General features: G+C 40.7%; 5 protein-coding genes across 11 annotated transcripts; 4 read left to right on the forward strand and 1 right to left on the reverse strand.

Annotated features, from left to right (window-relative positions):
• The first annotated feature begins 40 nt into the window (after positions 1-40).
• Positions 41-6033, forward strand: LOC117725385 (sushi domain-containing protein 6-like). Of its 3 annotated transcripts, XR_004608921.1 has the most exons (11): positions 41-317; positions 915-1056; positions 1711-1902; positions 2148-2339; positions 2575-2766; positions 3519-3710; positions 3890-4084; positions 4170-4302; positions 4408-4799; positions 4881-4964; positions 5498-6033. XR_004608921.1 is itself a non-coding variant. In XM_034525515.1 (10 exons), the coding sequence occupies exons 2-10, from the start codon at positions 939-941 to the stop codon at positions 4904-4906; spliced, it is 1632 nt and encodes a 543-aa protein (XP_034381406.1). In that variant the 5' UTR covers positions 41-317; positions 915-938; the 3' UTR covers positions 4907-6033. The 3 variants fall into 3 exon arrangements, 2 of the variants coding, with proteins under 2 accessions (XP_034381406.1, XP_034381407.1); XM_034525515.1 differs by having other exon boundaries at positions 4881-6033; XM_034525516.1 differs by having other exon boundaries at positions 63-810; positions 4881-6033.
• A 330-nt stretch (positions 6034-6363) lies between these two features.
• LOC117751674 (sodium/bile acid cotransporter-like) lies at positions 6364-11972 on the reverse strand. Of its 3 annotated transcripts, none has more exons than XM_034563623.1 (6): positions 10271-10369; positions 8414-8840; positions 8112-8316; positions 7611-7789; positions 6882-7081; positions 6364-6741 (listed from the first exon to the last, which is right to left on the reverse strand). In XM_034563623.1, exons 2-6 carry the CDS (start codon positions 8800-8802, stop codon positions 6701-6703), a joined length of 1014 nt encoding a protein of 337 aa, XP_034419514.1. In that variant the 5' UTR covers positions 8803-8840; positions 10271-10369; the 3' UTR covers positions 6364-6700. The 3 variants fall into 3 exon arrangements, with proteins under 3 accessions (XP_034419514.1, XP_034419515.1, XP_034419513.1); XM_034563624.1 differs by lacking the exon at positions 10271-10369 and adding an exon at positions 10460-11972 and having other exon boundaries at positions 6445-6741; XM_034563622.1 differs by lacking the exon at positions 10271-10369 and having other exon boundaries at positions 6445-6741; positions 8414-9389.
• On the forward strand, positions 11947-17266 carry LOC117751675 (protein max-like). Of its 2 annotated transcripts, none has more exons than XM_034563625.1 (4): positions 11947-12185; positions 14169-14276; positions 15693-15831; positions 15959-17266. In XM_034563625.1, exons 1-4 carry the CDS (start codon positions 11982-11984, stop codon positions 16141-16143), a joined length of 636 nt encoding a protein of 211 aa, XP_034419516.1. In that variant the 5' UTR covers positions 11947-11981; the 3' UTR covers positions 16144-17266. The 2 variants fall into 2 exon arrangements, with proteins under 2 accessions (XP_034419516.1, XP_034419517.1); XM_034563626.1 differs by having other exon boundaries at positions 11987-12185; positions 15708-15831.
• Positions 17267-18103: 837 nt separating this feature from the next.
• On the forward strand, positions 18104-23050 carry LOC117751497 (ras-related protein Rab-15-like). 2 transcript variants are annotated; one of them, XM_034563401.1, is made up of 8 exons: positions 18104-18165; positions 18572-18666; positions 20920-20980; positions 21093-21153; positions 21254-21331; positions 21432-21521; positions 22332-22397; positions 22515-23050. In XM_034563401.1, exons 2-8 carry the CDS (start codon positions 18579-18581, stop codon positions 22674-22676), a joined length of 606 nt encoding a protein of 201 aa, XP_034419292.1. In that variant the 5' UTR covers positions 18104-18165; positions 18572-18578; the 3' UTR covers positions 22677-23050. The 2 variants fall into 2 exon arrangements, with proteins under 2 accessions (XP_034419292.1, XP_034419291.1); XM_034563400.1 differs by lacking the exon at positions 18104-18165 and having other exon boundaries at positions 18533-18666.
• Positions 23051-23919: 869 nt separating this feature from the next.
• gpx2 (glutathione peroxidase 2) lies at positions 23920-25398 on the forward strand. Its single transcript, XM_034563355.1, has 2 exons — positions 23920-24307; positions 24831-25398. Exons 1-2 carry the CDS (start codon positions 24086-24088, stop codon positions 25182-25184), a joined length of 576 nt encoding a protein of 191 aa, XP_034419246.1. The 5' UTR covers positions 23920-24085; the 3' UTR covers positions 25185-25398.
• The last annotated feature ends 571 nt before the right edge of the window (positions 25399-25969 follow it).

Below are 25969 nucleotides of genomic sequence, written 5' to 3' on the forward strand. Positions count from 1 at the left end.
CTTTTGGTAACTATGGACACAAACACTCCCGGATGTTGTCACTATGGAAATGTGCATTTGTTACTATGGCCACTGGACGACATCGAGGCTGCTCAGCTGATGCCTCGATCGATGCAGCTAGCTAGCGTAGCGGGTAACAAGCTAGCCTACAGAGAGCTAGCTAGCGGTTAGCCGGAGCAGTGCCCCTCGGCTCGTTAAATCATAGTATCGCCGTTTCGACAGTGACTTTAAATGTCGTCGGTGTAGCTGAGATATTGTTGATACATGTCTACAGTGTGAGGACGCGAGGGTGGAGGATTCGAGGCAGTGTCTTTGAGGTGGGTGACGCTATCCCGGCCAGCATTTTTCATGTTTAGCTAGCGTTAGCAAACCAAGAAAGCTAATATTGATGAGCTAACCGAACACTTAAAGCCAGCTAAGATGTGCTCTGTTGGATATGAATATGTACCATCAACACTACGACTTACACCGAGTGTGTAACTGGGAGATATTTTTGTTTTGCTCTGTAACGCTATCATAGCTAATGTGTTGCACAGAAAATGGGTGTGTAATCACTCGATTAGATGGAACCAGAGTTGTATTCGATATGTGGGAGATATAATTAGCTAAAGTCGTTGCTTCGCTAACATGATCAACGGTGTTAAAGAGATGCATTGACATTGGCTTGTAATACACGCTAGCTTGCTAAATGATTATACTATTATTGCTAGTGTTTTTTCTTCTTCTCAGTAGTCATTGTGCAACTGTTCCACAATCACACCCATTTCATTGGCAGCTGCCCAAGCTCTGCAGGGTACCTGCATCAAGCAGGTGACCGCATATGATCACAAGGCTATTGGGGTTGCCTTTTTTTCATCATGATGCATATAGACCTTTTATTAATTAATTTTCTAATTGTTGTATGATCATACCAGGTTGAGTTGACTCTGCAGGGGAAGATGTGCAATGGAATGATAGAGCCAATATCGAAAGCCTTTTGGGCCCACACCTCAGCCACTCAGCGGTTCTTTTTCTTGCTGCTGATACTGACTGCAGTCCCCACTGGGCAAGGATCAGGTAAGAGGCAACATGTTTTATATCTGTATTCTATTCAACTTTAATTTCTCTGCTGAAGAAATATGTTCACATCACCTTTGTCAGGATACAGACCTGGGTCAGGTTGCCTTGACATTCGTCAAGGCAACCTGACCCAGATATGGCAGATTATTCCATCAGATTTATCATCATTAAGAGTGCAGCACTAATAAACAGCCCCATAATTAGCTCATATGATCTCATTGTCATTTATACGTTCTTTTTTTGTTATGGTTTACTATACGAATTATTACTAATATTTAATGTGACTACATAATAAAATACTTGTAAAGCTTTGTAGTTAAAAGCAAATTGGATTTCCATCATGATACCGCCAATCCACATCAAACAAATCTGTAAACATTTTAATGGTTATTCATGATCTCGAGGAGATTAATCCTGCTGATTGTGGTGACCCATTGGCCTTAACTCTTTCACCTTTCACGGAGGACTGCCGTGTCATTTTCTCAGCGCATGTGATGCCACTGCAAAGACTTTCTAGTACAGATGGTTACCATGGACCAATCTGTGTTTGGATAGCACATATATCAAACCAGTCTCAAAATATGTGTTGTATTCATTTGTCTGAAAACCTAAGTAGTTTCACAGAATTTATTTTGTGTGTTCTCTTCCAAGGATGTGTGAGGCCGTATATGGTCCAGAACAGCTGGGTAAACCTCACAGAATCCAACAGGGGCTCGTTCCCTGCGGGCACAGTGCTGCAGTACAGCTGTGACCCTGGATACCTGCCAGACGGACCCAGCATCCTCACCTGCTCCACACTGGGGCGCTGGACCTCTGAACCTCCTCATTGCATACGCAGTGGTGGTAAGATATTTTGTCCACCACGGTCTTTTCTGATCTGTCAAGTAATGAGGTGTGACTGTTGTGAGCAGCTACACTAATTTAAAATCCTTCTTTCATAAATAAAAACGTCTTTACTTTCTTTTTGCATTGCTTTAGTCTCTATGTGGATTTTTAGCTAATTTGGCCTCCATATAAACTTAAAAAAAACTTAACACACTTTAAAAATTGTGCTGGTACTTTTATGTGTTGAATCTTTTTCCCATCAGCCTGCTTGCCCCTCTCCAAACCCGAAAATGGTGGCTACACTTGCCACCCATCCCCCTGCCGGATGTTTTCCCATGGCACTGTGATTGAGTTCTTCTGCGATGAGCGCTTCATTCTCAGTGGCGACTACAACTACCTGACCTGTCAGGATGGACAGTGGGACGGCCCCATGCAGATCAGTTGCGTTAGCCAAGGTTGGTCAGTCCTCAAACTCCGATGTAGGAAGAGGTCAACACACGTATCTTAAACACTCACCGGTTAGCAAAGTAATGCCCCCAAAATTTGGATTGTGTGGATAAATTAATCCACATAGAGATTTCAATACTATCAATAGTCTCAGATGTTTGTACTGTCCTCATTTAATCCTTCTTCAAAACAAATAATCTTTTCATAAAATTCGCTGTACTTTTGTCTGTTTATTTTTTGAAGGTTGTATAAGACCGTCTACAGTGCAGCATGGCTTAACTAATCTGACGGACACCAATAGGAGCTTGTTCCCTGTGGGCACATTGCTGCAGTACAGCTGTGACCCTGGTTACCTGCCAGATGGACCCAGCATCCTCACCTGCTCCACACTGGGGCGCTGGACCTCTGAACCTCCTCGCTGTATACGCAGTGACGGTAAAGACGAGCCTCCTCATAGTACTACATTTCTGAGTTTCTGTGTTTGTAACACCTACAGTTGGTTTACATTAATAATATTGACGTGGATTTATTTAAAAACAAGTTAAAGTCTTCCTATAAATGCCGTCAGAGACATAATGGGGCTCTAATCATACAAACCAACTCCACAAGAGGTCGGAGACACATTAGTGTCTAAAATCAAGCAACTGCAATAACAGGAACGGACATACAACACCAACATGCTGCCCAGATTGTAGCATACTCCGAATGTCCTTGGATAGAGACAAAGAAGGTTTTTATTACAAACAAATACACCAAGATGAGATACAGTGACACACTATACAACAGAATCTATGTATTTTTTAGTCCCCTTTCTTTCAATGGACAGTATGACAGACTCCATATCAGCCAGAGAACGGCAGCTACAGCTGCCACCCCTCCCTATGTGGAAGGCTGTCTCATGGCACTGTGATTCAATATTTCTGTGATGAAGATTATAATTTGAAGGCAAACTATAAATTCCGTACTTGTCAGTATGGGAAATGGGTTAATCTAATGGAGCAAGGTAACGGTAGATCAATTGACACATTTGAACTATTAGATAAACATTGTGTTTTGAACAGATAATCACGTCAACAGTTTATCTGTGACATAGACCGCTTTAATGTTATGTTTTCCTATTTCCTGTATTTGTTATTAAAAAAAATCCCGGCTATTAACTGTATTTTTGGCTCTTTTTTTTTTTTAAGGATGCATAAGACCCTCTACCGTGCAGCATGGCTCAACTAATCTGACAGATACTAACAGGAGCTCGTTCCCTGTGGGAACAGTACTGGAGTACCTCTGTGACCCTGGTTACCTGCCAGATGGACCCAGCATCCTCACCTGCTCCACACTGGGACACTGGTCCTCTGAACCTCCTCGCTGTATACGCAGTGACGGTAAAGACAAACCTCTAGTTTTTTTTCATATTTTGAGCTAGTAGGGAGTATTTAGAGGTTGAACAGAAGAATGAACAGGAAGAGAAACGTGGGCAACGCTGCATGTTGTTCTTGTATACTTAGATGTGTACAGCATTGGAGTTCATGTATCTATTGTTTTCCTGTCTTTCCGTGGATAGTATGCCAGCCTCCATTTCAGCCAGAGAATGGGGGCTTCGCCTGCCACCCTGCCCCATGCCAAAGACTTTCTCATGGCACTGTGATTGAATACTTCTGTGATGAAGGCTATGTTCTGAAGGGAGACTACAAATACCTTACCTGTCAGTATGGAGAGTGGGACAGCCAAATGAAGCTCAGCTGCCTCATGGAGCAAGGTAAACAGTAGGTTGCACATTTGAACAATTGGATAATTACAGTACGTTCTGCATTGATAACTATCAATTATTATGTGTCGCACAGACCACAATCCAACTTTACCATTAGGGATGCCCGCATTGTCCATAGTGGCATCTACAGCCAGCTCAGTGGCCCTAATACTGCTCCTGGTGGTGCTGTTTGTACTTTTACAGCCCAAACTCAAGTCCCTCCATCGGTGAGTCTGCCCTCGAAACGTGGAAGGCACTTAACATTCAGGAGAGTAGACGTACAAGTAACCAGTTGACCAGTTTTTTACTTTCTTCTCGTTCTCCACACCTAGACGTGATCAGGGTGTGACCGGCCAGCCCGTGTCAATCATGGTGGAAGGAGTCCCGGTGTCTCTGCCCTCGTATGAGGAGGCTGTGAATGCTAGTGGGGCCTCAAGCTCCCCTCTCAGCTCTGAGTCTCGGGTCCAGATAGTGCTGTCTGAGGGTCAGCATGCAACACCGCCAGAGGCTGGCCCCTCTAGGCCTTCGTCCCTCAAACGGCAGCAGTCGGAGATGGCTGTTGTGCACCCTGTGCCATCGTCCTCTTCCTCCTCCTCACCGTCCTCCTCTACCTGGGTCCTAGAGCATGCAGGTGCTGCCGCTCCTTCATCCTCACAAAGAAGGCCGACTGCAGGCAGCGACCAACACAGCCTGTCTCTGGACTCTGAGATGGACTACGCTGATGGTAAAGCCCTCTTCCAACACACTTTTTAATTATTTAAAGATCCACACAGTGTACTGATGAAAATGGTTCTGTTCTCTTCAGATATGCCATTGCTGAAGGAGGCCTGAAAAATGCAGCAGCCTTTGGACTCCCCGAGACAACCAGCGTTGCTACTGACCTATATTGGTGAGCGGGATGCCTCTCGAGAGTTTGTCAACACAGCTGTCAACACAGATGAGGCTCTGAGTGAAGCTGTGGGTTACTCAAAATGGTTCCTCGGTCCATCCCAAAGGAGAACAGAGAAGGGATTCACATGTACATACATGCTTACATTTTTTCATTGGAATTCCTACACAATGTATGTCCAATGTCTGAAGCTCAGTTTGAAAATGTAAAACAAAACAGAAAGAACAGGCACTTCCTGCAGGAATGTGTCTTAAAGGCTGTTGAGGGGAGCTAAATGACTGACGTATTTGGGTTGAATGGGCAAAGCTGCAAACTCATTTTGAGAGCTAATGATCTCTTAAGTGTCTTGGTCACTGTTACTTTTCTTTTACCACATATCGCACCATTTGAGACACATTGGCCGAGATGCATGAAGTCCAGTTAGTCTAGATTGTTGTCCAAGTCATGCACATTTACAGTATTGTCCTCGGAAGACTTTTGTGATTCTAAATAATTAGTTAAGCTGTTGTTAATCATAGTTCACGTCATTCCAGATGCCACTGTACAGTTTGAGGCTGCTTTCCAACCAAGATTCCCTTTGCTGTGTTTTTCATTGGACTGAGGGCAAACATCTTAAGAGATAGTTGATTCAGGCCTGCATTTGATACATTTCACTCTTGGTAAGTGTTCAGATGTATTCTCTTTATACCCTTGTCCTCAATGGCCTTAGCTTTCCACTTCTATGCACATATGTAAAATAGGGAGTTTTAAAATGAATGTCGGTTAAAAGCCTCCACCGCTTGGTGATATTAAGTATGGCTTTGTCAGACACATCACTTGTACACTAGAAAATATTATTCTCTTAATTTATTCAGGCTGCTTGTACATTGTAACATAATTGTAATGTTTTATGTGTAAACGGGGAACTAAGATGTTTATTTAATTTACTTGTGACCAAACTGCTGTTGATCAGCCATGGCTTCTTTTGATGCTTCTACAACTCTTGTGAACGAAAAAAAAAAAAAAAAAGTATGTCTTTTCACTTCGGCGCTTCAGTTTTGGTTCTACTGCAGGCACGTTATATATGTGACACTGTAAATATGGCTGGGAGGCTCCAACACAAAAATGAGTAAGTGTACAGATTAGTGTAATGTCTTTGTTCACTTTGTTTCACCCTCCATTTGTTTGCTTTTAGACTGAGGAAGGGATTTGTGTTTTTGTGAAGATGTTTTTTTAATATATGTAAAAAGTTTTTAGTTAAGTTTAGTCTGTATATTACATACGCCATTTTTATTAATATTATTTAAGGTGTTCAAATTGTCTATTTCCTTCTTTTTCATTCGACTGCTTTTCACATCTTTGGAAGATCTGGGATTGACCTCTTTGGTCTGATTGAGCATCCAGTCAAAAAAAAAGAGCGCACGTCCATTAATTTTATAAACTCATTAATTCTCAATGTGTCATACAATTAGCAGATTTCAGTATAACACCAGATGTTCAAAATACAAAAATATAAATACAAAATGGAAATATTCATAATTATTGGCTAGCAGGCACTACCCATAGTAACAGTAACATTGCATGGAATTGATTAAGAAAACAATAATAAAGGTATTAGTTTGCTTTAACAGTCTTAGTGTTACAGGGCGAAGTGAAGCATATGCAGACGATATGGAGGCAGCGAGGGCTCCTCAGTAGGCAGAATGCAGCTCCTCTTGGTTTCCCTCTCCAACACTGGATTTTCATCTGTGCAGCAGTCACGGCTGTTTCACCTCCTCTTGTTGAATGTCCACGCCGTCTGTGTAAGAGAAGGGAGATGTTAAGACTTCTGCTTTCTTTGGTCTCTGGCTACAATTGTGTGGAGAGAGTGCATGTGCTCGTCTGACCCCTCCTCCCAGCCTCACTCTACAAAAACACACAGCCAGCGGTGCCATTTACCCTCAGCTGGTGGCTTGAATGCTTGGTAACATCTAAAGCTCAGGGTCAAGATCAGGGCCTCCGTACACTGGAATGTGTAGTATATCAGAGGGAAGAGAAACATGGGGCCGATGACTTCAGGGGAAAAGGCCACTTTTAGGATGGTAATGCACAGCTGGATGTTTTGACATCCTGTTTCCATGGAGACTGTCCTGCTGCATCTAAAAAGAGGAGTCAATAATGTATTATTTCATACAAAAATGCACCAGTTTTATGGCAACTAGAAACAAAAATATGGGACAGCTGGGGAAGGTGTCAGATAAAATAACAGGTATTCTTTTTGAAAAAATATTTCATAAACAGTAGTTTAATCTATAACTGCATCATGTGTCATAAACTCATAGTAACTACGAGCTGTCTAAAAAGCACAATATTTCCCCCTGTAATGAAATAAAATTATAATGTAGCATGAAATGGACATTTTCAAGTAAACACTACTGGTACCCAACCTGGGGGTCAGTCCTCTCGGAGGTCCCATGATTAAACTGATGGGTCACACAAGGCTTAAATTAACAAGAATAAACAAGAAAACATTCTGTTTCACAAAATCTTGATTTCTTTCTAATAATGCATTTTTGTTCTCATTAAATACTTGATATTTTCAGCTTATGATTGCCAAAAAAATCCTTAAATTTAACAAAATCAAGAAAGCAACTCAAAGAAAGGTAAATCTAGCGTGTGAACACTTACTGTGGGCTGAGTCTGCATATGACAGACATGATATAACCCAGCATGAAGCCAATCAGCGGCATCAGTGCAGCCACAGCCAGAACATCTGGTGTGAGGACCATCCAAAGAATGTCTTTGACGACGACGCCAGACAGGCTGAATACTATGATGCCGGAGATTATCAGGATGCTGAGGCCAGCCTGTCGAGGAATAAAAACAATGTATCTCCTCTAAAGGGACTTGCATCTCAGCATCAAAGCATGAAATGTCTCTTTTCCCATTTGGCCAAATATCATGAACACGGTCTGCTCTTCATTATCATTAAAGGATTATTTGGCCGACAAATAACACCCACGCCATGTGTTGACAGATGAAAACAGTAAAATTAATAATAGCTGAATGATATTCAGCTCCTTCGAGGTCCTGGTGTTGTGCATGCTGGTTTTTCCTCCGATCACAAGTTAAAAGGCCTGCTGCCTATAACGGATTACGTTTGTGTGAGGCCCATTTCAGGAGTCTCACTTTTTTGACCAGCGATGAGTAGTTTGGTTTGTAGTGATTAATGGCAATGCCAACGGCACAGGGCACCAAGGTGGATGCGAGAGCAGAGATGATGCCGACGTATGGTACAGCATTTTCCAGACCGTGGAAGCCTTGGGAGTAGATGTAGAGCAGCAAAGGCATCAGAACCAGTGCCGCGATACAGGAGCAAGTGGTCATTACGATGCTGGGAGGGTGGAAAGAGAAGAAACATTAGTAGAATGTCTCAAGTGGGAGACGCAGGAACAATTCTGTCATGAATCGACACATCAACAAGGGTTTACCTCAGATTCATATCACCCTTAATGGCCAGGGAGAAAATGTTTGATAAGCTTCCCCCCGGACAGCAGCCACAGATGAGCACAGTGACCGCCTTGACAGGATCCATCTGGAGCAACTTGGCTAGAGAGAAAGCGGTCAGGGGCATGATGCCGAACTGGGCCAGCAGGGCAATTGCTACTCCTTTAGGCTTGAAGAGATGGGTCTTGATTTTGGAGATCTCCATGGTACAGCCAAGGGAAATCATGGTGATGAAGAGGATGACGACAGTGAATATATTGATGACTTTGTTTAGGGAGGAGGGGATGCTCAAGACCCCCATGCTGCCATTACCAGACAGATTTCCCTGGGTATTGATGTTAGCTATTCCCACGTAGACTTCTGTCACGTTCATCTTTGCTCTTCCCAACGCTGTGTGTTTACGGTTTTCACCTGTCCCACAAAGCAAGTATGATACAAAGACATTAACAGCATAGCAATGGCAGTATGAGGTTATTGTCCTTACTTTTATACACATATATAAATGCAGGCGCTTACTTTTTGTTTTATTATTTGGTTAAGAAGCTTATTTTACTTTTAGGGTTTTTTATGCAATGCATCTCATCATTTTCATATAACTCACCCACAAACCTACTCGTTCACATTTTGCAGCTTGCAAATGTCCAAATGAGGAGCTTTTTGGTCATTCTCTACAATTATCATTAGTGTGCCCTATAGAAAATATAGAAGTACAAACAGCAGTTGCTGCAAGCAACTATTGTCTTTTAATATTGAGAAAATATAGCATCACTGTTAATGTAGATACTGTAGATATTGATACATAGCGCTAAATATTCCACATTTGTCTTATATGAACTAATTCCATGAGAAGATCAAATCCATCAACGCCTCAGTCCATCTCTTAATAATTTTGTTGTACTTAGCCCCAAGCCAATTTGTTTCTAAAACATGTCAAATTTGTTTCATAAAGGCTAAATACTCTACACCTGGGCAATGTAGTTATTGGCAGATGTTACATCAATAATACATAAAATACTACAATACAATAATAAATAGTGCATTGGTTAAGGACTACTTTCAGTGGCGGATTTGGTGCTACCAATGTGACAATATGAGTGGGATTTACTCCAAATAAACTATAGTGCTACAGTTCATTTTAATAAATTAACATAGGTGTTTAATTTGTGTTGTTGATCTTGCCTAAGAGTGACAACATAACCATAGAAAACGTAAGTGTTTTTTCTTAAGTGCATGTCTGTGCTGATGGATTTTAATAATCCATAAAATTATTTTAATCATTGATTTTACTGTGGGCAAAATCAATGAGCTGCAGCGGTTGAACTGCCATGCAACTCATGATATGTTACTGAATAACCTGCTTTATATCTAATTCATCCACGTTTTACTCCAAACGATTGGATTGCAGTTTGTTTCAGTGCTCTACAGGTGGGCTGTTCGAATATCAGACAGAAAAATTCCAGCAAAACACATCTTATCAGTATGAGTGTTGATTGATGAGCACTATACTAACAAGAATGCAGAATCTCATTGATGTGAAACCGAGCCGGACACGATGCCAGCAGTTTTCAGACAATGTCACAGTCCGACCTCAACCATTGTAAAAAAGTGAGAGAAGAGCAGTTGACACACTGCAAAACTCAATAAAGCCGTTACAAAAAAAACTGCCGTTATGTAATCCTCCAGTAAGTGTTGTGCAATATTCGTATACAGCTTTGGTGTTAAAGCCATACATTTTTTATGACAATTACTGGCGATAATATAAGAATAAAACAGTGGCAGTCGCCCTCTTTAAAAAGAAAAGATGAGGAAGGATACGCTAAGAAATAAAAGCACTTTCTTACCTTAATCACAGGCCAGCTTCTGCAACTTTGCTGTGCTCGCTCACACTCTTGTTTCCATCTCTCCCCACATTCTTGCGCCTAACTCCTTTTGAACCTTCCCCCCCCCCCCCTCTCCGTCACAGGGTCTCATGGCAACATGGTAGGAGTAAACATGGCAATCAAGTAACAAACCATGCACACCACGCTCACCTCCTCGCCCAGCACAGAATTCCAGTGAATCCTACTGTCCAGCCCGTTGCCGAAAGTCATTTCCCATCCATACTGAGTTGTTCCCCTTTAGTTCCTCATTTTCAGGCCACCGTGGGAAAGTTTGGCATCGGTGGGCACCAAAATGTTGAATGCATTTGTACCTCGAAAGAGGAACTTTATTCATTTGGCCTCACTTGCATGTGTAAACACTCTCAATTAATATTACGCAACCAGGCAGAGGATTTAGTTTGGCTGGCTGGGCTATCAGTCTTTTCAAAAGGGGCCCCATTGTTATTGTGAGACTTGGTGCTTTGTCCAACAAGACCTTTTATTTACAACTGATGCTGATGCTAATATGATGTACATGGCTCAAATGCTGTTGCCTTGATATCTGAAGCATGGTAGAGATTAGGTCAAAGTTAAAGGGGCTGAAACATAAATGCACCTCACATGTATTCAATGTAGAAGAATGTAGAAAAAAGTAATGTGATGTGTGTCTCCCACATGCATTGGATAAACATGATGCAACTTGTCATTGATCTTGCCGAATGAATTAATCAGAAAATGAGTATACAGTGGTGTTGTTTAAGATTTTGGAAGGCACTGAGGATAATCAAAAGAAACGTATAATTATATGTATTTATAAAGAGATTTACATTTGATAAAAAGCTGAGCTGGTTTGTAACTGGAAGAAAGATAAGTATAAATAATGGGGACAACGGTCATTGAAAAATCAAAGCACAAGTAATACAAATATTAATTGATATTGCCATTTAATGAATATCACCATCTAAAAGTGACATGATGACACTCTCTGTCTAAATATGAAATGAAATTGTAAATGCTAAGGTGTTGATTAAGTTGTTTTGAAGGATATCACACCACCTGTGTTTAGCTTTGTCTTACTCAAATAAAACACATTCCTGATAATAAAGCACTTCTATAGTGCTGCAGTAGGTGTACAAGCAGTGATGGCTTGCTGCAGAAGCTATTTAAAGGTCCTATGGAGGCAAGTGTGCAGTCATGAATGGTGAGTGGGGGAGGGCAGCAATAGTGAGCCACCATCTGGCCTCATAATCATATGTTGGGAGGAGATCCTAGTTATTGTAGCATACACTGCTGACAATTACCACTGAAACGGCAGACTTGAGCACAATGCATGCATGTCCTTATTACCGCAGCCTCGTGTGTTCATGACAGTTCGGCTATATTGAGAGAGGATATGTTTATGTTTACTTATTTATTCATGACCATTTGAAGAAATGCTGTGTCTAATATATGTATTTATTTATAACCGTACAGCAAAGAACATGACGTTCCGTTTGCGACTAAAAAGTCCTGAGACTGCCGTGTTTGCAACTTGTAGGGTATAACGGTATATATTGGTGGGCGCGTACACACCGGTGGGATTGTGGGAAATGCAGTTCACGTTCCGGAAGCAATCGCCGATGACAACCGGAGTGCGTGTGGGCGAATCACTCCATTACCCACAGGGTCTTGTTTTGCTGCGCCTGCGCTGTTTATGTTTTCCCCGTCCATGTGTAGGCGAATCACGTGGAGAGAAACCGTTGATCGTCATGTCTCTGCTGTAGCACAGCTCCGTGATAGATTTTATTATTTGCCTTCAGTTGTCGCTGCACTTTGTTTTGACAGCTGCTTGTTTTCTTTTCTGGTACCTGTTTACCGAAGAATGAGCGAAAACGATGACATCGACGTCGACAGCGATGTATGTGGTTTAGTTTCCTCTAGAAGTAGCTAGCCAAATTGTTAGCCAAACAGCAACTTTAACATTCCTACCAACCTCAGCTATCTGATTGAGTTAGCTCGCGAGCTAGCCGGGTTCTTGGCTCAAACTGGATTTTGAGACGACTCGAGAGTGAGCTATTTGAAAAGAAAATGTTTCCGTAGTTCTCACCGGCTGGCTTGTTCGTGAATGCCGAGCACAACCGGTGTGGCGAATAGGTTGCCCCGTTTTACTGATGTCAAGTGGGGTCAAGTGAGCCGTCGTTTGCGCAACAACAGTTAAACCAACCATCGGCGCCGCTATTTGTGTAATTACGGTACAGGTGCTGGGAGCAGCCAGACAGGCTCGCTCAGTATTATATTACTACTTTCAAATACGAGACCGTGTGTGGTATGGATTTTAAATATGGCTTCCTTTTCATACCTTTTTTAAATCTAAATACTTTTTGGAAGGCAATTCCCTTTTTTTAAATTATAATTTTTTTGATAAAAAACGTTTTCATATTAGATTTGCTGCACATCCCATTGGATTTCAGTTGTAGTGTGAAAAGGTGACCTTTTATATGTTTTAATATCTTCCCTTTTGGATATGTCAGGATTTATGGTAGATAGCGGAAGGACCAACTTTGTTCCAAGTCTTCAGCGAGAGTATTTAACCGTCCATCTTTTCGGCTGAACGCGATGTGGCCGTAATTGCGTGAACACACGCGCAACGAAACCGAATCGGCGGCTGTGCAAACGGGACAAGACGGATGTGTTGATTGATGTGTTCTCGTTTTGTCGATCAGGGAAACGCCAAGTTCAGCTCTCATCCCCCCTCAGCTCTCTGGACCTTGTACAATATGTTCCCCTCCAACAAGAAACTCAGTGCTGCTGCAGGGCTTTACACTGCATCTGAAACACGAATGCAAGATTGAGCACACTGGACATGCTCATTTAAATTCCCAATGGTTTACGAACCGGCAGCATTTAATTCCACGTTCGTGTGCTGCTGTGTTTTAACTGAGTATGCATATGTAATCGTGTCTGATCATCGATCAGGTCACATATTTCTCAGAGCCCTGGATTCCCCTCCCCCCGTTTGATTAAGCTGGGATCTCCAGCTTCAGATCCTCTTAATACAGTATACATATACTGTTAGGCCTGCTAAGCCCCCATTGTTTAACAGTTCTAATCGTACATGATAGGTTCAATCGTTATATGGAAATATTCATATTTTCATGTTATATATGTTGTGATTGACCACTCTTATTATTGACATATATCTTAATAAAAAAATGTGTATAGGAATTAATAAATGTACTGTATTTGTGCTATTTAAAAAAAAAAAAATTATAATAAAATGTGTACGTTCTTTGACCTGGCAAATTGTATGATAACTATGAGAAGATCAAGCAATGCATTCTGGTTTATTTGCCTCATTCAGCCATATGATGCTTTGGGTGTGAAATCTTCCCACACCGCCTTATGCGCCTTTAGCGTTTGACACGCATTACACAAATCTATACCCCGTATAGGTCTGTTGCCAATCAAGCCATCATCAGTTGAGTTAATTCCTGCACCAGTTAAGCACGCATTGATGGAGCTTCTGGAAATATTGAGTCTAAGATTAGATTTAGTCCTTTTAAAACAGAAGAGAGAAGTTAGACATTGGAGTTGAGTTGTCTTTCAAAGTGCTAAAACTGTCAGGACATGCTGGTCCAACCCTCTAACCAACTGAAAGCACACAGCACTTGAGATTCTGTAAACAGATGTATACGTGTACAAACAAGGACCCTGTGAAAGATAAGATCACTCCTTATCCAACTTATTTGCAATTTAAAGCTGCAGCATTTGCATATTACAGCTTCCAATTCCTCGCTTTCGTCTTCTCATGTGTTATAAATCACAAACTTTCTTGTACCTTCCCCGGTTCCGCGTATAGCACATGCCATTTTAAGTGTAAACTCTGCCTGTCCCTTTGCAGGCAGACAAGCGAGCCCATCACAATGCGCTGGAGCGCAAACGCAGGGACCACATTAAAGACAGCTTTCACGGTTTACGAGATTCTGTGCCTGCATTACAAGGGGAGAAGGTGAGAGGAATTTCTATGCATTTTCTACATTCCATAACAGCAAAGATGTTTTATCGTTTTGAAGGTAAAACTTATGTCAGCCGTCTATCTCGGTTGCAGCAACCTTGTCTAGATTAAGAGACGCCTTTAGATTTCCTCGCCAGTGTGACCATCTATTCGCCTACCTTAATGCTAGCTAACCTTTAGATGCAGAAAAACAAACAGATGCCAAACAGTCAGTATGAATAATATACTTTGATATTTCCACCATCAGTAAGCCACCCAACAAGTTTTCACTGGCGCCCGTTTCAAAACTCATCCTGTAGCCCTGAGTTACAGACACAGGTTGAACCGGATAAACATCCGTGAATTCTTTAAAAAAAACATATAAAACATCGAATCTTATTTTCCTTTCTGCAATTTGTTGCAGAGGGGTTGTATTTAGTGGTGCACATGCAAAGCCCCTTTGTAATGCATGAGAACTGTTGACCCGAGGACTGTCGGCGCCAGCAGTACAAAGCTCAAGGGACCAATGCTTTTCTCTGGTACAGATGACCAGCAAGTGAAAACACAGCTTTTCTCTTCTTGCACTGCCGTACTTTCTGACCGTTTTCACTGCTATGCAAACCACAGTGTTCAGCTCGTTTTATAAGTCCATAATATTCAACCACCTTATCGGACCTTATTCCACTTTGTACCCATTAAAGCCAATGCTATTCTATTGTGTCCTGCTTGGACAGCTCTCTTTGAGGTCTGAAGTATAATAATGAGAAGAATCATGGGCTCTTTTTAAGTGGTGGCTGGCCAAGCAAAGACGTCCATGTGTCGAACGTGGCCGAAGAAGTGATACCTCCATTATGCAATTTAGATTGTCCAATTCAATGTCCTCAGTGTACTTTTACGGATTGGAAGGCCACGGCTCTATAACCGTTTAGCATCATAGCCCAATGGACTGTATCTACAGTCCATTTTATCAGACAGTAAATCATTCAAATTAAATCCAAGTGCAGCAGGAATTGTCATAATTCAGTATGCAGGTGTGCGGGAAATAAGTGAATAGTGCTATAATTCTGCAGTGTGTCGATGTTAGCACATATGCCAAAGGTTGCCAACCCCTTGGAACAGTCCTGTTTTTAACCTTTATTTGATAATCCAGATTAAAAATAAATTGCATACATACATTATATATATATATATATATATATATATATATACATATACATATGTGTATATATGTGTGTATATATATATATATATATATATACACATATATATGTATATTTTATATGTGTGTATATACGTATATACATACACACATATATACTGTATATATAGTGATCTTTACATAGCTGTATTTGCACAATTTATGTTTTGTTCTGCCTGAACGAACAGACACTGCAGCTTCTCCCCATGGCTTTCTGACATTTTTGCTGACAGAGTTCTGTCAAACAGGCCTCCCGAGCACAGATTCTAGACAAAGCCACTGAGTACATCCAGTACATGAGGCGAAAAAACCATACCCACCAGCAAGACATTGATGACTTAAAGAAGCAAAATGCACTGTTGGAGCAGCAGGGTGAGTGGAGGGGACCGCACGTTGTCTCTTGTTGTTGTCCTTTTACAACATTGTTGTCGTCTTTCGGTTCCAATGAGCAATATTTGATCCTTTTCCACTGCAGTCTTTTTGCTTCTGTGAATTGCAGTGCGTGCACTGGAGAAGGCAAAGGGCAACACTCAGCTCCAGACAAACTACTCTTCCGACAGCAGCTTGTACACGAACCGCAAAGGCAGCGCGGTGTCCGCCTTCGACGGCGGGTCCGACTCCAGCTCCGAATCGGAGCCGGACGAGCCGCCCAACAGAAAGAAGCTGCGCGTGGAGCCCAGCTAGACTCGGGTCGACCTCCAGTTCTCCAAACAGACTATTTTTGCCCACCAGCCCCCGAATCCTCTCACCGGTCTGCACTAAGTCCTGCCTTCTAACGCCAGTCCACGTGACTAGGTGGAGGCTGTGTGAGAGATGCTATTATGTATAAAACGCTTCTACCTTCTTTTTTTCCTCCTGGCAAACATCCCGTTCATGGCCCAGCAACAACTTTTAAGACCCCCAAAGTGAGGCAGCTCGGCAGTTTTGAAGGACTTTCTTTTCTATCCTCATGATAACCTTTTATAATCAAATGTGGAGATGACAAGGTATGACACTTTAGTAAAGCTACACAAAAATATGTTTCTTTTTTCTTTTTCTCCTTTGGTTGTTTTGGACAACCTCTGCAATCTGTTGGATTTGTGAGACTTTTTGACCTTTTGACAAAATGTTAATTAGGGTTAGTTTACCTTTTTCATATTCATACTTTTCCAGAAAAAAATGTGAAGTTGCTTTTGAAAAAAAAAATGTCTGCAATGCAAAATGCAACCCTCCTTATTCAGTGTAAGTGGCTGAAGTTTGTTGTCTTTGAAAATGTCTATGTAATCAAAGAATCCCTCTATTTATATTGATGCACCGAAATTAATTTCTTACCCTCATGTCTGATCTCCCCAATATTTGGCTTGAGATTTTCCAGAGAGCACAGGAGGATGAACATGTTGACCTGCTGTTTTAGTGAATTTTCTACAGGTACAACTATTTATTTTCCTCTATTTTTATTATCAGATAAAATGGGTATAACAAAAAAAAATCCCCTATTGGATACTGAATGTTACACAATGCAGGTGAACCTTTATTTTTGTTAATGAAAGTCCATTTCAGTGTGTAGTATATAACACTGTATACTCTTTAATGGTGTCAGTTCTGCAAAGAAAAGCCTTCCCTAGAAATATTTGCCTGTGCCGGGAACCTTTATCTTTCTTTCTTTTCTTTCCTTTTGCAGAGTTAAATTTGTGTGTACCTAATCAATATTTGTTTGTTCCATTCTGTGGAAATTACAGGTATGTTGTACATACTGCCAACGGTTGTCTTGCAAGTTAAGGCATACCTTTATTATGATACTATAAATAAAACTATTTTATCCTTTTGGGATGCTTTTGTGACTCAACATGTTTTTAATAACATCCTATGACAGATTTTGTACATTAGACTTCTAGGTTACTCCTTTTGTTATGTGTGTGTGGAGGGAAGTGGCTGCGTGATCTTATCCCAATCCCAGTTCATGAAATAATCAGATGTGCTTCATCAAATGTAAGAAACTGCTAATAGAAAGCAATCAAGAGGGATCATTTACACTTTTGAGGATATTCAATTTCCCTAAATCACTTCTAATGCATTGTGGTGTCAGGTAGAATGAAGATTCAGGTTTCTTTGTATTTCTCAGTTTCGGATATTACTTAGACAATAAGAGACAGGTGCCTGCACTCGGGATACTATTTAGGACACAGAGGTCAAATCCTTATTAATATTCAAGGGAATTTGGGGCTTTACATCAACAGAAGTTTACATTGAGGGATTCTATGTTGGATTTCTTTAAAGCCTGATTCTGATAGTTTTAATACAAAATTGTAAGATGTGATTGTTGTTATGCAAAGGTGAGATAACATAAATATTAAATGGCCTTGGATTAGATATTTAGTATTCTACGGCAAAATTATGCACTGGAATGAACAACATAAAAAGAAAATGACATTTTGTACATTTTAAAGCATTGTTTCCGATGTATAAGAATGTAAAACATGAACAAGAGTGTTGGTGTTAAGCCAACGCGTTGTGGGGAGGGTGGGGTTACATTGTGGGGATGTAGTCTCATGACTTCAGTCTATCTAATACCGGGATATAGCTTTGTTTACATATTGATTTTAGGATCAACTCTTGTGTGATGTGTCTCAGCTAACACTCCACTCCCACTGCAAGAGGCAGCCTCTTCAAGGATGCAGGTCGTGTGCTGCCTTCAGGGGACGTTGGAAATGCTTTTGAAAACACAAGGTACATTCAAAATGAAATCATTTAGTGTTTGTTGCGCAGTGTAAAGTCTGTAAATGAGAAGATAGTGGCCATTGAAAACATTGTGTGGATTAAATACATGTACACAAATCAGATGGTAATCAGCCTATACGCCGATAAACTCGGATGGAACAACAATATGAAAAAAATAAGAATATATATTCTATATATAATTATATATATGTTTTTTAAGCCACTTAAGCAACCAGTTTACATAAAATGATGCGAATTGTCAATTATAACTTTACTTGCATCTGACGTTTCCTAGCAGAGCGGGTTTTCCGAGGGGCCATGAAAGCAGCACTAGCAACAGTGTGCCTAAAGCGGTCATGCTTTCTCCTAAGTTGTAGTTGTTGGTCATGGCTAAACAGTACGACGTGTTGTTCAGGTTGCTGATGCTCGGAGACTCGGGGGTCGGGAAGACGTGCATGCTGCGCAGGTTCACGGAAAGTTACTTTGATCCTTCACACATTTCCACCATCGGTAAGCCACCCAACAACTTTTCACTGATGCCTGTTGACGCAGGTTGAACCAGATACACATCAGTGAATTCATTTTAATTTTTTAATTTTTACAGTATGATTTTCAGAACAGTTGAGCGTTTTACCTTTTGTTCAACGTATAAGCAGGCCCACTCAGCTAGTAGGATTAGTACAAAGATCCTCAGGCCATAACAGCCCTGAAACACTGACTGAAAAACCTGCCAGTGCTTAGACAGCTCGCCTGAAATATTAATAATTTATTACAGAGATATGCCCCGAAGTTTATACGTAAGGATGCAGGAGAGGTCTGAAAGCATGGGTTTTAACTGTCACAGTCACTATCAATGGAAAGGAAAGGTTCACAGGAAAATACAGTTTCTCTGCCTTGAGAGTGTTATCATATCCTGTTATGATATTTAGGAAAAATGGCAATTAGTGCTCAGACTGTGTGATAAACTAATGACTCGGTGGGAAGCTGCTACACACAATAGAGTAAATTATTTCCACATTAGCGAAGAAAAACAGTCGACACATACTTCCATGGGAGGCTACATTTTTTTGTGAACTGCAAGCTGGAGAGCTGGATCTCAGGATGGTAGTTATTATTGGTTCCCTCCAGATATGCACCCATTACTCCTGAGCACGGTGTGTTTCAGAGAGCTGTGGGAGCAAGAAGCCAGCTGAACACACATGTCTTTGCATATATTACATAAACACACACAAGTAAGGCACACACATATTTGTAATACAAGCTTTTGTCAGTAACAAGGCTTTAAAAAAGGCTTTCTGTTCCACAAGAAGCACTGTTTGAAAGGTGAAACGCACCATCAAATACACATTTCTGTACAGAATACAACCTGAAGACAACTCCTCTCATCCTATATAACGGTGACTAGGGACGCAATTTTACTTTTGATATCATTTTACTGAGATGCACAGAAGGCACTTTTTCAGATTTCATTAGAAACATTCAAATACAACTCATTTGGATGTGACCTGAAGCAGAGACACAAATCGATTATTGACTGGCAGTAAAATTAATCTTTACAGTCAAACTGTTATGGCTCACTGGGACACTTGGATATAGAACAGGGCCGTTGTTAATGCATTCAACACCTGTGCTTTTCCTATCATGAAAAAAAAGGCCCATAACATTGATTTTACTTTTATTTTGTATTTAGTTTATTTTTCAAGCAATAATTTACATTATCTTGGTGATATGGACAACATTTTCTTATCCCGATAAAGCAAATCTCATATCTCGACAACGATATACATGACCATCATGTTTTCTGCTAATTTAATAGTGGTCTATATGACATAACCACATGGTAAAGCATATTTCTGCATACTCCTGTGTGAATTAAATGCATGACAAATGAGAACTACTGAGTATGTTATCAATTAATTAAGAATTTGAGTGGAAAATTAACAACAGTTTCAAGTTAAACATTTTTTTTTTAAATACACATTTCCAGCTGTATACTCTGATGATGTTATGTTTGCAGGCATGCACACAAATACAGAGTAATCAGATTAAGACTATCCATTTTATATAAATATATATTTGATTGCGTTTGACTTCCTGAGAAATGTGAGTTAGTCTGTATATTGAAAATGGATAAATTTATCATATCTCTACTCAGCAGTTTTGCTGCGTTAATCTGTCGCATGTGACCTCTGGCAATTTGAAGATGTTGTTAGCTTGTTCATTGGGAAGCTTTCTTCTTCTTTTTTTTAATGAAATATTATTCCGTATAGTATATTTAGGATAGATAATCTCAAAATTGCAATACAACCGTACTAATACAGACAGTATGTAGCGTGAACAACATAAATACATCTTTTTTTTAGTGTGGATAGAAAAACTAAATGAGAATTGATTTAAGTATATGAACAGTATATTATCTTTACTTTAATGTATCCATAAGTCTTGTTGGCAGCTGTACATTTCTTAGCTCTCTTGTCCTGTTACCCAGCAGCTTGTTCAGTTGCATTTGTGGAGACCTGGTGATTTAAAAGCTGACAGTATGCAGTGCCTGAGAAACTATTCATTAGGGATAATAGTGTCTGAGCAACAATTATTAAGTACAAACGCACAACTGTCCATGTAAAATACCACAAAGCTGTATGTTTCACCAATTTGTCACAGTTTTGAAGTGATTCCAGTTTGACCTTGTGCAGGTGGTTGCTTCTGTTGACTCTGCTTTTCTGTGAATATGAAATGTAATTTTTCTCCTTTTTTACTTCGTAGGAGTTGATTTTAAAATGAGAACACTAGAAGTAGATGGAATCAAGGTGCGAGTACAGATATGGTAAGTCATGTCTAATTTGTATTGCGTGAGCAGTATGCTGACCTGCATGCTGTGTAATCTTCTTCTTCTTCTGCGGATGTGTGTGTGTGTGTGTGTGTTGTCCTGTGTGCAGGGACACTGCGGGTCAGGAACGTTATCAGACCATCACCAAGCAGTACTACAGGCGTGCACAGGTGACCCCGCCCCGCCCCCTCCCCTCCCCCATCTGAACACATTGCCTTCATGGGTCTCTTTAGCACTCATTCTAACCCTTCTTCGTGGATTCTTGTCTAGGGCATCATCTTTGTATACGACATCACGAGCGAGTCGTCCTTCCAGCACATAGTGAAGTGGGCCAGTGATGTGGACGAAGTATAAACACCTACATGGTGCTCTCTTGCCGCGAGTTACAAGATTATCAGGCCGCCTATCTCTCCGCAACTGTCTTTTTTTTCCTGCTGTTGTTTTGCAGTACGCCCCGGACGAGGTGCAGAGGATCCTGGTAGGAAACAAGTCTGATGAGGAGCTCAGGAGGCAGGTAACAAAGGACCAAGGAAGCAAGGTTCGATTTAACCTTATTTTGTGGGTTTTATTAGGATTCTTTTCTATTTTTGCATATAACTTCCATAATAAGTGATCATGTGTTTGGGATGTTGCAGATCCCAAAGTACTCAGTAGTTTTGTTGTTTCTAATGTTCCGCTATCCATCCAGTGATATAAGATTAAATATAGGAAGCATTTATAAAGGATACCCGGCTAGATCTCAGTTTAGTTTATTAGTTTGACAAGTATTTCACTAACTATGGTATTGGCATGGTACAACATGAAATGATCTTGGTCAAAGTAATTGCAATTCACAATATTATCCCAATAATCATAAAAATATGCTTGAAGACACTAATATTTGTATTGCATCACAGCACATAATTTCATAAGGTCTCTCTGCACAAACAAAGGATCAATAAATACAACATGTTGTGAGCCTGTTCTATTTACATACTAATTCCTGTATTTCTTTTAATCGGGGTCTATTTTTTTGTTCTGTACATGACCGGAAGCTCGACAGTATTTTCAAGTCACTCGTGACAATGTTCACGTTTATCCCGATAATGGAATTTCACCATAATCGGCTTATTGCGAAGGTTTTTTATTGGTTTTGTTTATCACTTACTTTGCTTGGACATAATTAGAGCTACTTTTATTTACATTTTTCCAAAGTGGACACTATTATATTTCTTTAAAAAAAAAAAAATGTTAGGCCGGTTAATAACTACTAACACTCAGTCTCCTGAACCCTGTATTAATTTAATTTTCTCACAGATAAATTATATGAAATACTTATTTCTTACCATATCATACCTGCATATTGCAGCTAGCAGAAACCTATGGGATGGAGTTCTTTGAGACCAGTGCTTCCACCAGCAGTAAAATCAGTGAGGTAGGATACAAGGTCATGTCCACAGAAACTGTCTGCCACATTAGAGATGTGCACAAATACTGCGGGGAACTCACTATAATGTATTATCTTGTGTTTTTCACTTCCTACTTCCTTCAGGCCTTCACTCGAGTGACAGAACTGGTGCTGCAGGCTCACAAGAGAGACGTGGATAACTTGTTGGGATCTCTAGATGATTATCTGGACAAGGCCGCTTTAGAAGAGGAGAACGGCAGTGAAGGCACCGACTGCAACAACATTCGGAAGGCCTGCACCTGTTAGGAGAGGGGCAGGTCGCAGTACTATGGCTCATACTTTAGCTTAAGACATACAGTATGTTCCCCACTCAGCCCTCCTCCGCCTCCTTCATAGATACTGGGATCTGTTGGCCAGAAGGGTGCTCAATTGGTTTACATTCTGTAAGTAGGTGAGATGGTAACTGCAGTTAGCAGCAGCGACCAGCAGAGGGCAGTTTCTGTTGCCTGACTGCTGAGCCCTGGACCCAGTGGAGAGAACGGCTGCAGTGACTTTGCTCTCTCAAACCTATCAATGCACATGCTCGCTTGATTTTCCCTGGTGTAATGCTCTATACAGCTACACATTGTTAGGTTGTATCATACAACCTAACAATGTGTAGCTGTTGTTGTTGTATCATACATACACACATATATATATATATATATATATATATATATATATATATATATATATATATATATATATATATATATATATATATATATATATAGCTACAACAACAAGGTAGCCAGAGGACAGAGTTGAATTATTTACGCCTCGAAACTCGAACCATGCAGGGGTGGATTCTTTTACACAATAGGCTTAATTGCTCAAGGGAGACAGTGTTGTGCCATGTTTAGTGACCTTTTCAGTCATGTTTGTTTACCACCCTGAATGTAAATGTATATGTAAGTTTGTGTTACGAACGTGACTGGCATTGCCTACTGTATGTTACACATTTAAGCAGCGTTGCGACTGCTTAGAATGATGTTTTCAGGGTTTGCTGAGGTGCCACATGATATGTAATTTTAACGTAATGTTTGAATCTCGAGGATGTTGCAAAAGAATCTAGCAATGTTTCAGGTAATAAATTTCAATTGCCATATTTAAAACGGATGTATTGGGTATATGAGCCTTGCTGAGTCACTTGGTTAGGTAAGTTAGGTCCACGGAAAGTTCAGACAGGTTCATTTATTTTTCATCAGCTGAAAGACGAGTTAAATTTTTAACCACTAAGAAATCTGAAACATGTCATAGAGATGCCAAACCCAAATGCATGCCATAATACATGCTATTTCCCCTGTTTCTCTTTACAATGAGAATGTCAAATAGATACCGGGGATAACACTCACTTAAACTTCCAATGATTACAACACATTTAGGTTCAGAGACATTCTAAAATGTAAACACCTTTCAAAAACTCCTCCGAAACAAAATAACGCACGTCATTGCAAATCATGCAAAAACTCTCATGTATTTTAGTGGTTTTACAATCCAACTATCTGAAAGTTGTGAAGAGTAATGTTTGTGAGGTGGAGATCAGTTTCTTGCAGAGCCATTTGACACCCATGAAAGGCGTATTTCTGCCCTGAGTGAGTCAGGTGACCAAGCGGTTGGATACAGTCACAGGTTGAGATCCTGTCTGCCTCCAGTGAGGAAGCACAGGGGGCAAGATGACGTTCATCGCCAAGACCTTCTACGACCTGAGAGCCACCACGCTGGAGGGGGACTCGGTGGATTTCAATGTGTTTCGGGGACGGGTGGTCCTGATCGAGAATGTGGCCTCTCTCTGAGGCACCACCACCCGGGACTTCAGCGAGCTCAACCAACTTCAGAGCAAGTACCCCCACCGGCTAGTGGTCCTGGGTTTCCCCTGTAACCAGTTTGGGTATCAGGTCAGTCGAGCAGCATGGTTTGACCTTACAATCAATATGTGTTATCTGGATACCAGAAAGCCCATTACACAACTTTCTATGCAGATGATGGGTTTGTATTGATGTAGAACCTGTTGTATTAGTTCACTTGTGTGTGTGTATGTGTATATGTGTGTATATATATATATATATATATACTTTAATTTGTTTTTGTAATTGGTCACCTACATTTTATGAGATAATTAAAGTGAATTCCAATCCCTTATTGTACTTATGTGCGTTCTGTGCGTGATTCCCATTATATCCATCATTAAAGTAATTCAAAAGAACCGCATGACTGCGTCGTGTGAGAACTGCAGCTGATGCTTTGATACTGAATTTAGATTGTAATGACAGCCTGACACTCGAGAGTGAGCTTGCTTGATACACTGTAACCATTCCTGTTATCACCAAAACTATAGGCAAAGCATGACCTCAAAGTCTTTACAATGTTGCTGTGGAGTATAAAACAACTGGAAAATATAACAAATGAATACTTTTACAGGAGAACTGCAGCAATGGTGAGATCCTGAATTCGCTGCAACATGTGCGTCCTGGCGGCGGCTTTCTACCCAGCTTTACCATCTTTGAGAAGTGTGACGTCAACGGGACACACACACATCCAGTCTTTGCCTATCTCAAAGATAAGCTCCCCTATCCTGATGATGACCCTACCTCCTTCATGCAGGACCCCAAGTTTCTGGTTTGGAGTCCCATCAGCAGGACGGACGTCTCCTGGAACTTTGAGAAATTTGTCATTGGGCCGGAGGGAGAGCCCTTTAAAAGATACAGCAAAAAGTTCCCCACCATTGATATTGAGCCTGACATTCAGAGACTATTAAGATTAACCAAAACCTAAGAATAGTCTCCACCTCTTAATGACTTCTTATCAATCGCAGTCAAAGCTGATATGCTGTCCTCCTCACTTTTAAGCCTTATTAAATGACGGTGATATTCTGAAAAGCTAAGGGGATATTATCTGAGGCCTTATAAGTGCTTAAGAGTAGGGGAGTAAGCAGGGTATTTCCTTATGCATGTCATTCTGCTCCTTGTCCTACCAAAGTCTGGCCAGCAGATGGTGCTACTGATTTGATCTTACAAGTAGACAACTCCTGTCATCATGTTATGAATTAACATTCACTACACACACACGCTCACAAAATGTTTGCACTGGAATAAAACCCTAAAAAAACAATATTCTCTCTCACTGATGTATCTTTTTTTAATCAGACCATATAACCAGCGAGGCACCTCCTATAAAGATGTGTTGCTCTGATGCGAGGTTGACCAAAATAGATGCTGTCATGTCTGAAAAAGCTCTGTGTAGGCATAGTAATGAGGCTTGAAAAACAGTGGGAAGGGTGCAGAACTCGGATGCATGTTTTCATTGCTCATTTAAAAGCTCACAGGCTCCTCTGCATTATGCACCATCTCCTCTGCTGATTCAGTCTTTATCTTTTATATTCACAAGATATACATTTCCAAGTAAGGTCTGCTGACACCAGTAGCCTGCAGAGCAGCAGGGATGCTTTACTACCACAGTGACACTTGAAGACAAGTCCTAAATCATGCATTTAGAAGAGCATCAGCCTTGCAGTGTAATGAGCTCTTATCCATGCTTTGATTTTCTATGCACAGCGTGCA

The sequence above is a fragment of the Cyclopterus lumpus genome, chromosome 22, assembly GCF_009769545.1.
Source record: "Cyclopterus lumpus isolate fCycLum1 chromosome 22, fCycLum1.pri, whole genome shotgun sequence".
Lineage (NCBI taxonomy): Eukaryota > Metazoa > Chordata > Actinopteri > Perciformes > Cyclopteridae > Cyclopterus > Cyclopterus lumpus.

Coding starts and splice junctions, on each gene's coding strand:
- LOC117751675 (XM_034563625.1), top strand. CDS start 11,982: ATGTTTTCCCCGTCCATGTGTAGGCGAATCACGTGGAGAGAAACCGTT. Junction 12,186..14,168: donor ACATCGACGTCGACAGCGAT/GTATGTGGTTTA, acceptor GTCCCTTTGCAG/GCAGACAAGCGAGCCCATCA. Junction 15,832..15,958: donor TGCACTGTTGGAGCAGCAGG/GTGAGTGGAGGG, acceptor TGTGAATTGCAG/TGCGTGCACTGGAGAAGGCA.
- LOC117751497 (XM_034563400.1), top strand. CDS start 18,543: ATGGCTAAACAGTACGACGTGTTGTTCAGGTTGCTGATGCTCGGAGAC. Junction 20,981..21,092: donor AAGGTGCGAGTACAGATATG/GTAAGTCATGTC, acceptor TCCTGTGTGCAG/GGACACTGCGGGTCAGGAAC. Junction 21,154..21,253: donor AGTACTACAGGCGTGCACAG/GTGACCCCGCCC, acceptor ATTCTTGTCTAG/GGCATCATCTTTGTATACGA.
- LOC117751674 (XM_034563622.1), bottom strand. CDS start 8,925: ATGTGTATAAAAGTAAGGACAATAACCTCATACTGCCATTGCTATGCT. Junction 7,790..8,111: donor ACTCATCGCTGGTCAAAAAA/GTGAGACTCCTG, acceptor ATTCCTCGACAG/GCTGGCCTCAGCATCCTGAT. Junction 6,742..6,881: donor ATTCAAGCCACCAGCTGAGG/GTAAATGGCACC, acceptor TCTCTTACACAG/ACGGCGTGGACATTCAACAA.
- LOC117725385 (XM_034525515.1), top strand. CDS start 939: ATGTGCAATGGAATGATAGAGCCAATATCGAAAGCCTTTTGGGCCCAC. Junction 1,903..2,147: donor TCATTGCATACGCAGTGGTG/GTAAGATATTTT, acceptor TTTTCCCATCAG/CCTGCTTGCCCCTCTCCAAA. Junction 2,767..3,518: donor TCGCTGTATACGCAGTGACG/GTAAAGACGAGC, acceptor TTTTTTTTTAAG/GATGCATAAGACCCTCTACC.